The sequence below is a fragment of the Dicentrarchus labrax genome, unplaced genomic scaffold, assembly GCF_905237075.1.
Source record: "Dicentrarchus labrax unplaced genomic scaffold, dlabrax2021, whole genome shotgun sequence".
Taxonomy (NCBI): domain Eukaryota; kingdom Metazoa; phylum Chordata; class Actinopteri; family Moronidae; genus Dicentrarchus; species Dicentrarchus labrax.
This window is the reverse complement of record NW_026136704.1, coordinates 25,666,574-25,682,555: the sequence shown is the minus strand read 5'-3', so window position 1 is coordinate 25,682,555 and position 15,982 is coordinate 25,666,574. Positions and strand designations below refer to the sequence as shown.

Sequence of the window (15,982 nt, the reverse complement as noted above, 5' to 3'; positions counted from 1 at the left end):
AGGGATGCCATGACATGAGCTCGGCTTGAGGCAGGGAAGTGGATCAGCTGCTTTGACGGTTGAGCAGCAGAGCAGCAGCAAGTTCGCCCAGAAAATCCAAAGGAGGTTTCCAGTGTTACCCCCATTACACAACAAAGTTGCTAAAAACATACATAGTCTTAGCTGTGTTTGCTTTTCAGTGGGCCTAATCTGCAGATCATTTTAACCTGTCACCTATAACTACTGTCAACAATATCGCAATGCCAAGGAATGCATCATCATTACTGAATAGCTCCATGTTGGGAAAACATCAGTTTAATGGTGGGCAAACTGAAAATGCCTACCAACTGTAACATTTTGACCGATCAGGATGCTGTACCAATTAAAAACTGGTCATTAGTACCCATCCCTAATTAGTACTGATATGTGTCATGCAAGGGACGTGTGTTTGTGCATGCATACTTTGTGACCAGGCTTGTGTGTGAGTGGCATGTGCATTCCTTCATCATGTCCGTGTCACATTGCTACCTCCGTGCCGTTGGCTGTTTTGCACTCTCTGCATTGTTTGTCAAGTCAGCCAGTCAGTGCATTTCAGCTGCAGAGGGCCGATAGATTTGACAGTCTTCTGTGAGTGGAGGTGGCAGCAATACCAACTTTCCTCCAACTTTTTGCTGGCCACAATACTTGATTGTGATTTTGAAGAAGAAAAAAAAATAAAACTCAGCCCCATTGTAGCAGTGCAGTTGGGTCCGAGCTATAAGTCTAATGTTGAACTGTAATAAAGCAAAGAGGTGAGACCCAAACTCAGTAGAGACTGATGGAAGAAAGTAGAAAATTGTGTGCCAAGATCTTCAGCAGCAGGTCCATTGTGGTGAAATTCTGCAGCTCCAAAAAAAAAAAAAGTTACACCTGATGGAAATAAATTGGCTGGGGGAGTCAGTGCTGAACCGGAGTCTCTAAAGACAGACCCAGCTTCTAAATGGCTCAATTTAGCTTTTGTGGGAGCCAGGAACCAGAGCAGGTCACTGCCCCACAACCCGCCACAGTGAAAATCAATAGGTAGTTTCAGAACAAGGGGCCTTATTAAAACAGGTCCTTTTTCTATGAGGCGTTTGGATGACACTGTCTCACAGAAATCATTAAGCTCAACTCAAACTGCTCACCACGTTTAAATTGTTGCAATCCCTTTTGACCCACACATCCTCTCTTGTTTTCTCTTATATCCGTTTTTTGATCCTGAAGATAGTGGGAGTACAATTACAATCTGATGTAACACCAGAGACTGTATAGACATTTCCAGTTTATAGCTAGTACACTCTAAGGTGCACAAAACAAATTCTATAGGCTCTTTTCCAAACAACATCAATAAAATAGACTTCCAGAGGAAGAAAAACAACAACATGAATAGACTCATTTTGATCGAATGTTTACTTTGATGATCCTGACCTTACATCTTTTTGTTTTTAAAGTTAGCAAATATAGATGTTTTCTATCACCTTCTCTCTCCCTCTCTATCTCTCTCTCTCTCTCTGTCTCTCTCTCTCGCTCTTCTATCTTTGTCCCTCTTTCTGTTGTAAAGGTAACAACCTCACGCTTTTAGAGCAGAGATGACCTTTTCGATTTTATGTGTCAGACCGTAATGGCACACAGTAAAGTCTCAAGGCCAGCAGCAATGCACAACAGTGTAGTAAAATCCAAATAACGTTGTTGACCCAAGGCCACATGCCCACACACTCATTCTGTTTACCTCCGAGAAGGCCGCAACACCAACCACGCCAACAGTAGCAACACTGTGAGCGTGGCCAGTCACGAGTTTTCAAGCAGCTAATTTATTTCTCTATCATTTTTGAAAGTAGGTTATTTGAGTCAGGCAGAGTGTATTCACTACGATTTGACTGCGTTGTGATTTTGTTTGTTTGGCTTTATTTCCATTCTCAGTTAATAATATAATTCACTCCTGCGGGGAATGCATTTATAATTTATAGCTGTGTACTGTATGTTCTTTCTTCCGTTTTGTTTTGTGTTTACTGTAAATCAAAACAAGGAAAGAGATGCCTTACAGTGCCTTACAGTACATTACATTCAAATAAACCAAAACGCAAATATATGCAATGACAAATATATATATGAACAGATATAAATACAAATATACTGATTAGCCGTAACATTATGATCACTGACAGGTGAAGTGAAAAACACTGATTATCTGGTTATCATTGCACCTGTCGGTGGGTGGGATATATATTAGGCAGCAAGTGAACATTTTGTCCTCAAAGTCGATGTGTTAGAAGGAGGAAAAATGGGCACTGACGACTGGGTCAGAGCATCTCCAAAACTGCAGCTCTTGTGGGGTGTGCCCGGTCTGCAGTGGTCAGTACCTATCAAAAGTGGTCAAAGGAAGGAAAGTGGTGAACCAGAGACAGGGTCATGGGAGAACAAAGCTCATTGATGCACGTGGGGAGCAAAGGTTGGCCCGTGTGGTCCAATCCAACAGACGAGCTGCTGTAGCTCAAATTGCTGAAAAAGGTTAATGCTGGTTCTGATAGAAAGGTGTCAGAAAATGGGGCTGCATACCATTATGACCACCAGGGTGCCCAGATGGTCATCATGTTATGGCTGAACGGCATATTACCATAGCTGCAAACTCACCTTTCAGCAAACGTTGCCGCTGCGAATAAACAAAATACAGCATCTGCGTATTATGGGCAGTGTGACTGCATTCAATCTTCCTATAGCATAACGAGGGCGTAACAGTATTACATAATTAAAAGTGCGCTGATAACTCTTGTGTAACTTCAGTAAATCATGTTTAATTGCTGCTTCCCACCTAATATAGCATCTAAATTGATTTTGTCCACACACACTGTCCACAGTTTTTGTGTGCCACTGTTTATATCCTGTATTTTTGGGGCTTTACAGTAGAATGAAAGGCTTGTAACAGTGGGGGGCAGGGTATAACACTGAGAAGAAGGAGAAGCAAAAGCCGGTTTCCCAGTATAATTGTTTATTTAAAAATGTCTGTCTCGCTCATATGCCAACCTTACATTAAGGTGATTATGTCTGATGTTTCAAGTCAGTGTTGATAAAGTATATACAAATTGAAAGTGCACATCCAAGACTTAGACTAGACTTTATCTTTGTTTGAACTAAAGTACTTACAGGGCATCTGTCATAGGGCTAGAGCCATCAGCCACCAGGCTGGAGATGCAACATGCTACAAAGAGGCTACAGAGATGGAATCTGGGAAATGTCGTCCAATAGCAAGCAAAGGCAGCGGAAGCAAACCGTTCCTTTCCCAAATTCCCACATAGTGTAGTATATGCGACTGATTAGACCACTGAACAGGATATTGTAAACATCAACAAAACCTTATGCTGTATTTAATTATTTTGAGTCATCTTAAATATATGTAAATACATTTTCAAATAAATAATTTATGTAGAAATAATTTATTAGGATGACAACTTCATGCTTTTCCAAAGTGTGGCTGCTAATCAGTAACCAACCATCTGCCAAAAGTTAATTTGAAATCAAATTTGAAACTTTTATGATTATCTCTTCATGCCAAAAAATCAGCAGACAGTTCAGAAGTGCTTGGACCATAGCAGTTGAGACTCTGTGTGGATCAACACTGTGAAGGGAGGCGGGAGTTGTTACACAGCGATGGTGCCAAAAACCAAATGGTGCTGAGTCTGGTTTATGTTGTAACAACAGAGAGTTATCCAGAGGAATCAGCATCTAATTTAATTCGTCCAGATGTGGCCTCCTTGTAGTTTTGTGGTAAAACCAGATGTCTTTTCCTCTCTTTCTCTAGTAGTAATTAACTTTGCATTGCACACACAATCTATAGTAGGTGAGCCCTTGACCCATTTCAAATGAAACCCACTAACCCATTTTATTATCGTAATGTATGTATATTTAACATTACATTATGAACAGACTCAATCTACACTTGTTGGACACTTCAAATTGGAGAAGAAGGATCCAAAAACTGTCCATTAACAATGGTGGATACACAGTCACTATAGTAAGTAAAACAAATGTTTGAAGTGGAATTTGCAATGTGCCTGGAATAAAAGAGGGATTCAACATCTACTCTTTTTGTTACTGTTCAGAACTAAAAAAAGAGCTATTCTTGGAGGAAGGAACTGTATGATACAGTGTGGGTTGAAAGTAAGCCAGATTAGACAACAAAGGCAACGGGGAACAGTAATTTAGTGCTGCATTAAAACAGATTATAGAATGTGCAAAAATGCTCTTTGATGATTGCTTACAACTTTGATGTTTACCAGCTTCAGTGATTGTACAATGTACAGTATCAGTAAAAAATAACATCTTTGATGGATGTTAGATTTAAGCAGAATCACAGTCTCACTAAGCTTCTCATTGTTTGGCCTCATTCTATCACCTTCTTCTGTGCCCTGCCGCACAAATAAATTAGAGGAAAACGCAGCATTGCCTTTTCTTCGTGCCATTCTAGTATGTAAATGAGTAGTTTGACTAATATGCTTTGTTTCATTTTCCAATTAGGCGTCCTGCATGCTGCATAAAACACACAAAGTTCTGCAATACCAGTCAGCATACGTTGTATAACATGCTAGGAGTTGTTTACAATATTTAAACTACAATAAAACACCATAAATAAAATGAAATTATGATTAACATGCCATGTGACCATAAAACATTTTAAGTACCAATGCAGCATTTTTGGATTGATGACATCATGGATTTATAGGACGCTATTTGAACAGCCTTTGTGTATTCATAGCTTTCAGGTCTGTTTGGCTTAATGTCCCAGTGCTGCCGGCAGTATTTGTGCCATGGTACGAAATCTGACTTCTTCAGTGCTCAGACCATGCCTATAATGGCTCTGTTGGGACAGCGTAAAAGTGCTTCTTCAGCGCTCATTAATGGAGCAAATTGAACAGGTCTCTCGGCCTACCTCTATAATGAGGGCCCCCTCTTCTCTGCCCCCCACTCCCGCCATCATCCTGCAGTCTATTGTTCACCTACAGTTAGGGTCAGAGCCACCGAGCGGTAATTGTATCACTCTGACCCTCTTTTGGTTTTTATTTTGTCACAGGGACCTGCTCTTTATTGGGTGCAGGCCATCCCTCAGGTTGTAAAAACCACACTGCCCCTCCTCCCATATCTAAGGACAGGGGTGCTGCCTGCCTGCCACCGATCAATATGCCACTGTCGTTAACTGGATTTGTTGCTGTGGTGCTTGCTTATGAGGCAGCAATTAGAGTGTGAAGTGGCAAGGCCAGGGTACGAGGCTGCGGCCGTGTGAGTCCTGGCCCTGGGGGGTGGATGGAAATGTCAGGGGCACAAGCCCAGTTTCATTAGGGCCTGAAGAGACTATGACGATCCATACTGTCTGTGTAATTCATTCTGCCGAGGGCGGTTAGAATTATTTGTGGGAGACAGTTAGCAAACACAGAAAGAGGTCACAGGTTAGTAGTAGCTGTGGAAACTTGCTAGCTGTGAAATCCACTTACACCCTGTGGAATCCACTTACATGCCTCCATTGTTTTATTACCAGATCAGTGGTTTGAGGAGGGCTTAGCCTGAGCGATACAGCTGAGCAGCATCCTCTTGTCATGTAACTGTCATTTACAAAAAAAGACTATCTATCTTCTATCTCTAGAGTAGCCAGTTCCTTCTTAAATGTCACCACCTGCTGCTTGTAGGCATTTATTGTGTTTGTGTGTGTATGTGTGCGAGTCCATGCCTAAAAATAATTAAAGGCTAGCACAGTCGTGTCCAGCATCATCTGTGTCGGACTATAACTCAGCCCAGATTGGTGACATTGAGGCATTTATGGCGGTTGGGGTGCCCGGGCTCCCCCCCCCTCCCTTCAGTGTCTGGATATTTTTCTGCCCCCAAAAGGGTCATGGTGTCCCTGATTGAGCATGGGGAAAGGGTGCCCTAATGTGTCATTTGGGATTGACTCTGACCTAAGGCTTTAAATCACTTTCCATTTTGGGGGACAATTAAGTTTGAACCTCTGATGTCCACTGCTTTCAATTGATTCTGTCGATAGCACTCACACACATACAGGGGCGGGTCTGTCTGTTTAAGTGGAATACCCCTCAGTTTTAGAGTCGATGTTTTTTATTCAATGCAGTGAGTGGTCACGGGCAGTGCAAAAGGTATCGATACATGAGAGACTAAACGTCTAAAATTCTGATATGCATTATATTTATGCAATCAAGTGGGTTTGCTACTGCTGTGATTATTTGTTCTTCACAAACACAGCAACTCGTCCTAGGTAGTTTCACGTCTCTATGCTCTACACACAACGTTGCAGACTAAAGCATGAAAAACATTTTTAAGTCTCTGGCAATAGGGGACAACAGATGTTCAAATTGTTCCAGGCCACAGGGTTACCAAAACCCTAATATTGAGATTAATGTTTTCCCCCTCCTAACACCTGACTGAAAGTAAGGAGCAAAGCAGACAGGCGAGACGGGGTAATATTGTTTTTGTAGTCACTATTACAGCCAGTTTACAGTGTACGGAGGGAACTCGGCGATTGAAAAGGTTTAAGTAGGGACGAGAGAAGTGTTGAGAGGAGCAGTTTTAATTCTGGGCTCTGTTCCAAAAGTGAGTGCAGAGTTGAGAGTGTAATGGGGTACATATTTTGAGTGTAATCTTGACTGTGTGCAGAAAAGAAACTGCCTTTTAGCAGATTAAAGAGTTTTATTTTTATGAACCATTTACACACATTTCGTGTTTCCTGAAAATGGGCTTTTGATGCAAAAAGTACATTATAAAGTTCAGCATTAATATTTACTCTCCAGCTACTGGGTTGAATGCTAAAACTATATTAAAGATAATACTTTATTTTTTGTTATTAGTAATACAGACACACATAGTACATTAATACATGCAAATGGACACATTTTGAAAAAGTCAGATGACAAAGCTGTTGAATGTAGTAAGAAATCAGAGTGGAAATAGACTGAAGGAGACATTGACAAATGGAGTGACTGTAGGATAAACTTTTATGTCTTATTTTTAACCATATGAGTAAGATTGCAGCCCAAAATCTTACTAGAACCCCAGTCCTCCATCACAGACCTCTGATTGTCAGCTGCCTGTAAAGTAAGTACAGAAGACTTCAATCAGCATGTCTTTTTTTTTTCGTGACTGGTTGAGTGTCTCTGCAAACCAGAAGTTATTTTTACAATACCAATTTGCAGAGGGCGGGCAGAAAAAATGACCACCTTTATAATATGCCATGCCATCCAATATATAATGTAATTCAATACAATAAAGACTGTCTTTGATAGAGAGACACTACCTTTATGAAACTTGCAGTATAATGTGATTTCCACTGTGCTTTTGCTACCTGTTAAAGCAGAAAATAAATTGCATGACTTCCAACCACTGGATATTCTAGCAATCCTTAGATAGTTTATTGATCACATGCCACCGCTACAGAAGGAGGTTTAATTAAACTCTTAGTTCCTCCTCGCACCTACTCAGCCTCCTATAACAAAGAATGAGAAATATTTACAGCAGCTAATACAAGCAGATCTCTCAGTGATATTAAACAGGAATAGCTGATGGCGCTCAATAAGTAAAAAAACCTTTTTAGTAATGGACAAATTCATATGTACAGTATAGGCTATAATAACAAACAAGGCTTGGGAGCAGTAATGCAGATGCAACTTACTCAATGTGTCAGCACAACCAATTATAGATAGGACAGAAAATGTACACAGTGGATATACTAGCACATATGCTGACATGATGCAAAATTCTGCCAATCATAGTAACACTACCAACTGATCTGAAAAACTTTCCAAAATAATCTCATTCTCCTCTCATTAACAACACAAAATAAACACTATACAGTGCATATACTGTCTGTTACAAGGATGAAAGCATGTGAGAAAACAATGGTATTCATAATTACACAATCAGCATCTCAGACATTTAAATTTGTTGTGCTTCCTGTCTTGTAAAGTTTTATTCTCCCCAACAAGACTTGTTGTAAATTATTGTGCCCTGACTGGGGATGTTAATGCCAAGTCTTGGGGAGGAGAGTTGGTGATTCTTTGCAATAATGTTTTTAATTAGAGGGAAGGCAATGACCATGAATAAATGATGTTGGTAGCTTAAATAAATCCATTAGTTTGGGTTACTTGGGTGTTTACGAGACCAACTGTGGCCCTTTCAAAATTTCCTGCAGGGGTAATAAAAAATAGCTACAATTTTCTTATTTGCTTCTACCCAAAAGAGACCATTGTATAGAGGATTGACACAGTGGGTTTCCTCACGCCAAATATGAAATCAGTCCTATCGGTCTTTATAGTGTGGTCAGTTGTGCAAAGGATTTACAAACCAGAGGAAACACAGCCTGCTCAGAGCTTTGCTAATGATGTCTGTAGCTGTGGGTCTGAGGAGGAGGACTGGGGAGAGGAAGGACAATGTCTTAACTGATAAGGAGGTTGGAGAGATACTTGAGAAGCTCTTGTCCTCCCTTCCTCTTATTCCCTCCCTTCTGACTCGTCACAGCTCAAGTATTCACTTCTCACTCATTAGCGGCTGCTGCCCATCGCTCACTGGAGCAAACTGTTTACCCTGTCCTGTCATGACAATGACTAACACCCTGTTATCAAGTTCTGCCCTAGGTGGGGGATGACAGTTGAGATGAGTTTCCACAGAGGCAGATTAAAGTGGCTATGTTGAGGAAAAAGTAGGCCAGCTAATTAGCTGCAGCTCTCAGGACCCTGGGAGTGGGCTGTTTTTCACCTAGACAGGGAAATTCCATAAATGACAGGAATGTGGTAGAAGAAGTGGGGCTGGAATATCTAATAAGAGTGGGAGGAAAAGAGGGGTTGACATAAAATAGACAAAAATTGGAGGAAGGAGACAGATCATCCTATAAAGTTTACTTTGGATTCTCTGCAACTGAACTTATCTCATACCGTATTTTATAGGTTCTCTTTGGACATTTGTGAGTTTGTAGGCCTGTGTACAGGACTAAATATAACTGTTCTTATTAGTCATTAGTGCGGCACTGATAAGCACAGCATTTTCTTTGCTGCAGCATCATATTTAATTTTTTCAGATGTATGATTCAGTGGTTTTCAATCTGGTGTCCAGGGACCAACAGGGGTCCTTGAGTGGGTTATAGGGGATCCCCAGAAACAGGAGCAATATAATATTTTAACTTTTATAATAGTTTTTGGAAGTTGGAACAACAAGGGAAGAAATAGAGTTGGCTGTTTTTATTGATTGTATATTATAGTGATCCCAGTTTGATCATTGATTTATTATGAAGACCATATAATGTTGAAACCTAAAATTCTCTAAAATTGGAGGTTCCAGGGTATAATGTACATCTACTGTATTGTGGGGGTGCTTGACATGAAAATGTTTGGAGGAAAAAAAAACGACTGGCTAAATGAAAAATCAAATTTATTTTCTCAACTTATTACAAAGTTTCCTTAGTAACCATGGCTACACATAAATGTGGTCTATTGTGTCCTGTATAAATGCCTTGTAGTAGCTGCATGTTCACATGAATTTGCAAACAAAATAGCACTCTGATAGCTAGTTTATTATGTACTTTGCTTGACATGAAAGTAAGAGAGAAGAACAGGAAATGACAGAGCTGAACTCAATGTGAAAAGCAGAAGTTCCTATACAGTGATACTCAGTAATGCAACATTTGATAGTCTGCCCCTATCTCACTTCCTGTGCCTTTCAGTGAACGCAGAGCAAGATGGGGCGATGCATTACATACAGAGTTTATGTCCCGCTGATAGAAGGCTCTCTCCGCATCGAGCTCAGGTGTCGTGTCCTCCATACTTCCTCCATCGGTCCGCCCTCTTCCCTAAAACCCCTCTGAGGGAGTATCAGAGAGTACAGAATTTAACATGTGTGGCACTGACTTCCATTAAATGTTTTATTGCCCTGAATAGATCCAGATCTGCTGTGTTAAGTCTCCAAAAAACTTGGGTTCTTGTAAATGTCTCCCTGTTCTATATATCATATTAAAGCCACAAGCCCAAATAGCAAAAGCAGTCCGAGTGGCTGAGGCTCCACCATTATTCAGGATGTATTCGCGTTCAGCTTGCCACATTTCTGGACAGAGACTTTACTGAATCCTTACTCAGTAGTCATATAGCATTTTGTAGCTGCATGAATCTTATTCACTGCAGAGCAGCGTGATTTGCATTGTTGGACAATGCATCATAGTGAGAGGTTTGTCACGTTTTCAGCATAATGTGATATTTGGGTGTTTATTAAAGAGTGGAAGGAGAGCAGGGAACATAGATATCTAATAGATCTATGGACCCTGTGTCATGCCGGAACTGAATCTGTAAAAGTTGCTAAATAAGAAAGTAATATTTCAGTGAATGTTAACGCGCATGCCGTGATGTGTTTATGAGTTATGAGGGTGCTGTACGTTGCTGTGTGTGTGTTTGTGTCTGTCACTGTATTGTACCGAAATGATTGTGTCAGTGTGTGTGCCTATGTGGGTGTTATTGCCGAGGATAGTGCGGAGCAGAGCACAGCTTAATATCTATGTTTGACATAGAGGCCCATTAATAAGGGCCTGATCCGAGCCCAGTGACAGGACTGCTGACAGAGGAGGATCATGGGGAAGAATCATGCCCTGCTGAGGGAGCCTGGGCTGCAGGTAGGCCCATTCTGCCTTCCCCAGGTGTCATTACGGATGCTGGGGAGGGAGCACAGGAGGGAGGGCCGCTACTGACATCTACATTAATCACCCCTCCACACATCTCCCCCCACTCCGCACACCACCGCCCCCCACCGCCCCCCACCTCCAGCTCCTAATCATCCCCACATAGAGACCCATACCCAGTAAGGGGATACTCAGCAATGAAAGATATCCAGCTAAGAGCTCCCCAAATACCACTCTGATCTGATCATGAGTGATGCTGCTACCTGAACCTCTGACCTGGCTCACAATTAAAAACACTTTCCTCTCCTTTCTCCCCCAGACACACACATACAGACAGATGCAGCTCGGCTGAAACGACACATTCTGTCACTGTCTGCGTTCGAGTCATAGTTTGCATTTGAATTGGACCTTAGCTGCATGCAATTAAAATGCAGAAAATGTTTCTGTTGGAATGTGTCTCCAAACCCCCAGTGTGTGCGCCGCTGTTGCACACACACTGCTGATTGTCTCGTAGATATCACACTCTCCACTTGGGGACCCCCTATTGATCCTCCACTGTGCTTTTATCTACAACAAAATAACAACACTTCAGCACTTTATTTTCATGTTGCCTCACAAGAAACTGAGCCACTGAATAAAAAATCTTTAATCATTTACAGGAAAAATTAGAGGGTGCAGCAAAGCATAATAAACGGTTTAAAGTTTCTCTATTTTTTTGTAAGCTGCTATTTTCCTGTTGTATATTAATAGAAGAACTTATTTAACTTAATTTTGCCTCAAAAGTCAGTGGACTTTGGGGACCAACTTGACCGATTAAACTCATGTCACTTGAGGAGTGGACGAGGACGGATGTGGGTCATGCCAAACAACCTCCCTAATGAATGGCTCCACCCAGGATCCATCAATGAGCAGATGTTCTGAGGACAATAATGAGGAATTATCTAATTGATTATCAGTTTATATTCAATAAAAAAACACATAATTGCACAAAAATGTGACAGTAATTGTGGCATGATTAGTTTAAGTTAAAACAAATGATCCATTTCAGCATCTGGTGGTGAACTCAAATGGTCTTTGCAGGGGATGGGGGAAAAAAAAGATGGTTGTAATTGCACACAAGACTATGTTTTTCTCCATGTTTTAATATCTTTGGTTTCATCTGTGTTATTGATGCAGTCGTTCTAAACCACCACTTTTGCTTTGCTTTTCCCTCAGTGACGTCACACTTATTTATGTGTGGTTACACCTCATCTGCATGCTCTCAGTTTTTGAAATGAAAGAATTAATCAACCCAGCAAACCCTGTTTGCCAGTAATATTATGAATGTCACCCTAATAAAAGATCTGTGATGTTATTCCAACAGCGGAATGAAGCATAAGCTCATATTATAGCGTCCATGAGTTATCAGTCCATGGCTTAGTACCACCATCTCATTTTTATGTAACATGCCTTGCCCTGAGTAAACATAGCCTCCAGTTTAATTAAAATAAATCCAGTTTCAGCTGATATTTAGAAATGCGCAGAATATCATTGCCTCCACTACAGATACAGTGATTGAAAGTGGCGAATAAAAGGCTGGGCTGTAGGGAGAATTACACTCTACTTACTTTTCCATCAATGAAGCCATACACTCCATTGTTTATGTTTGAAGTGTGCTTTCCTTCTTAGTAAATTACCTTTCTCCAGTTCCCTTTTTTTCTGTCTTTTATTTGCCTTGAACCTTCAGCAACACTGATGACACAATAAATTTCTGTTTGGCTGCTTGTGTGTGAGCGTGTGTGTGTGTGTGTGTGTGTGTGTTGGATGCACGCATGTGGTAGAATCTAGGACACTATGGGGGCACTAAGAAGACAGCATTTGCATGCAGCTCGCAAACATATTAAAATATGAAGACAAATCACTGTGTCTGGCCAGCCGACAGCGCTGCCTGCAATGGGAGCAAGCTAGCAAACTTACAACATGTTCCCAGCGCGGCCTTTATAGGGCAAGCTTGAACAAGCAGCTTGACAAACAAACGGAAGAAGAACAGAAAAAACAAAACCTGAGCAGTCAAAGCTATTATTAAAGGCAATGGAAGTGGTTTCCTATGCCATCCTGTCATGGTGTTAGTCTCTATATTTTTTATTGAGAGTATGGTTTTCACAAACACCTCCAGGGCACATACTGTGAGTTTGATGGCTTTGTTCTTTGGCTGACTTTGATGTAAGTCATAAAATAGGAAATCCAAGTCTTTTAGGTTGTGCTCCTGCTAGTGTTGTGTCTGTTGGGGTACAAACAAAAGGGGCCAACTTGTTAGACTGATCTGAAATATCTCTATGTTTCTGTCGCCATACTTGCTTTCTTTTATTTATAAAGATGTTAAAGTTCCACTGTGTAATATTTAGTGGCATCTAGTGGTGTAGTTTCAGATCTCAACTCTCTCGCTTCACCCTCCCTGTCAAAGCGCGAAAAACACAAACGCCTCAGTCTAGAGCCAGTGTTTGGTTTGTCACCTCGGGGCTACTGTAGAAACATGTCTTTACAACTTGGAAGGCGGCATGTGGCATCTGTTGATATAAAAGGTTCATTCTATGGTAACAAAAACATAATAATTCCAATATTCAGGTGATTATACACTACTGAAAACTTAATTATGCATATTGTATTCCATTTCTGCCAACAGAGCCTCCTAAATGTGGCACACTGAATCTTACATTTAATGTTGCATACAGCTGATTGATAAAATAATAAACCTGTTTGCATTTGGAGTGCTCTGTGGGGAAATGGGAAAGAAATATAGAGTAGTAGTCTAGTCTTTTTTTTTTTTTTACTTTTACCCTTTGAAGTGATGCTGTTGAGCATGATCTAGTTACAAAATACACCAGTTAAATTGCTTTGTGTTGAAGGAGCTCTTCTGATGTTGTGTTTATCAAATCTGCTTCACTCTGACAAAAATGCATGTCATGGCACATTTATGTTTCACCATAGGAAACATTTCTGCTGGGGCTACATACCAATGCTGTCTCCTCTTTTCACACCACTTGGATGGTTGCTATAAATGACACCAGTAGGGGGAGCTCACAGCTCATAGCTCACTCTACAAGAGACTGGTGAGACAACGTGAAGAAGGTTGCTGGGCAGTGTAGTGCAGACCACATACAAGACCCCCTCTCTATCTCTCAGCCTCAGCATGGGTCCTGACTCCTGTGTCCAATCATAGTGCCCAAATTTGTCCATAATTAAAAATCGGATTGATTTTCCTGTGTGCTGTCTTTGTCTGCACACTTTTGGCTTGAAAAAGGCATGTCTGTATATTGTATACAGAATTGGTATGCAGAGAGGCCGCCTCTCTCCTCATCTTGGTGCAGGGGCTCGGTCAATCAGTCATTGATTTCTGACAGAGATCATATTTACAATTCCACTTCAATATCTCAATACATTAACATCCGTGTGCTATTCAGCATCTTCTTTCTTGCCCATATAGCTATGTAGCCTATTGATTAGTAATATGACCACATTCTGAAATTGAAAATTAGACTTTTTAATCTGCATTATTCGCCTTTTCCATTTTTTCTTTCTTATAAAAAGCTAGTCTTGTGTTATCACATATGCAACCTGTTGGGTTTTTTTTTTTTTTTTTAAAGTGTTTTTATTTTTTAGAAATGAGTTGATTAAACTATCCTAATATTTCTAGATGAGATTTGCTCTCCAATACCCATCAGTGTTGTGTACAAACAACGAATCTATCCACTAAACATTTATGTAAAGCTATACATGAACTCGAGTAAACATCCAGATGTGTGTAAACAGAGTGTATGTGGGTTTATCCTCCACTCCGGTACATCTCAGTTTAAGATCATCTTACCTGTAGAAAGAGGGGGTCACTAGCCTAGTCTTCATTTCTTCATTCACTACAGACAGATTTGGACTGAGATCCCCAAGCTCTCCTCCACCTTTCCTTCCCCTCAGTCTACCACTCTCTTCCCCTCTCGCTGCTACCGCTCTGTGTTTCGTGCAAGTGTGTCAGGCTTTCAGTGTGGTGGTCTGCGGGCTGTGCCGGGTGCGCATAGACCGTGCGCTCCTAGCGGCAGGGCTGTTGACACTAAAAAAAAAAAAAAAAAAAAAAAGAAGAAGAAGCAGAGAGAGAGAGAGAGAAGGAGGATGATCTGACTTGTAGTATGACTGTACATTTACAGCGCTTTAGCCCAGGCAAAGCACATGGGTCTTTTGGGAGCTGGTTCCCGTTGCGATAAAACAACTTTTTGGGAATACATGAGAGTTGAAGGCTGGTTTCCAGTCAGAGCCGATCCATGTGTTGAACTGTGGAGACATCGCTGAAGATTTTGAGAGACGTGCCAGAGACGCGCGTCCTGAAGGAACCGAGGACCTGCGGAGAAGAAGTGCGCAGCATACGTTTGTTTTCCAGCGTGGACTTTTAACATTTATTCTGTGTGGGCTTCGGCTTGTGCAGTTGGTCATCCTGGAGAAATAAGCAGCAAATTGCGGATGAACTCAAGGGGCAAGCGCAAGCGGGGATAACACTCAAAAGCCCGAGAGTTTGGTTCCAAGGTTTGCTGGATATGAACACCCCGAGCAGCTCCGGGTGACCTACTCTGAAATGGATCCTCTCAGTTTTTGGACACTGAAACTGGCTTTTGTCAGTAACTAGGACCTCTCCACAACTCCCAGAAACACGGAGCAGACTTGCCTGTCTTTTTGGACATATTTTTCTGCAGTCAGTTTGAGGATTTGCGCGCCCGCCGTGGATGTTTAATATGCTAGTATGGGTCCGCTAGCGTTCATCCTTGTTGGTGGATTACTGTATTTTCAAGTTGATGGTAAGTTGCCTGACATGTGGTGTTGTGTAAAACTTCACATATGTATTAAAATAGTCAGTTCTGCATTGCACGGACTGTGCCAGACACTGCCCATGGCACCGCACTTTTTTACATTTTTAACCAGCTTTGATTTGTAAGCAATATTGCACATTTGTTGTTGGACTCTGGTTTGCAGGGAAAACATTTGATTAATTCACGAATTTTGTTTATTAAAGGAACTGGTAAGTCGGCAACTGTGCAGCAGTTAATAGGTAATACTGTTGATAACTAGGCTAACCTTGTTGGAAATTAAATGTATTTCGCCACACAGGTATACATTTTTTATTATTAAACACAGCACACATTAAAGTAATACACGAACAAGCAACTGAATTCAACAGATTATTCTTCTGTCCAGTGCAGCTAAGGGTCTCCTTTCAAAAGGTTAAAATTAGGGCAGAGATGAGCTGATTTCTTCAAGTGCAACAGATAGAAGCAGCAGCATGCAGCCTGTGTGTTTAAGTAGTAAATAATATTA

At 41.1% G+C, this 15,982-nt stretch overlaps 1 protein-coding gene across 14 annotated transcripts in view; it reads left to right on the top strand.

Annotated features, from left to right (window-relative positions):
- Positions 1-15,982, top strand: part of robo2 (roundabout, axon guidance receptor, homolog 2 (Drosophila)) — a 260,511-nt gene that overhangs the window by 87,150 nt on the left and 157,379 nt on the right. The window contains exon 1 of one of the 14 annotated variants that reach the window (XM_051397363.1): positions 14,792-15,465. The exons of the other annotated variants lie outside the window; for them this stretch is intronic. Within the exon in view, the coding sequence (XP_051253323.1) occupies positions 15,411-15,465 (55 nt within the window). The 5' untranslated portion in view covers positions 14,792-15,410. Of the gene's footprint in view, positions 1-14,791; positions 15,466-15,982 lie in introns of those variants that run through there. 14 annotated transcript variants of the gene reach the window in all.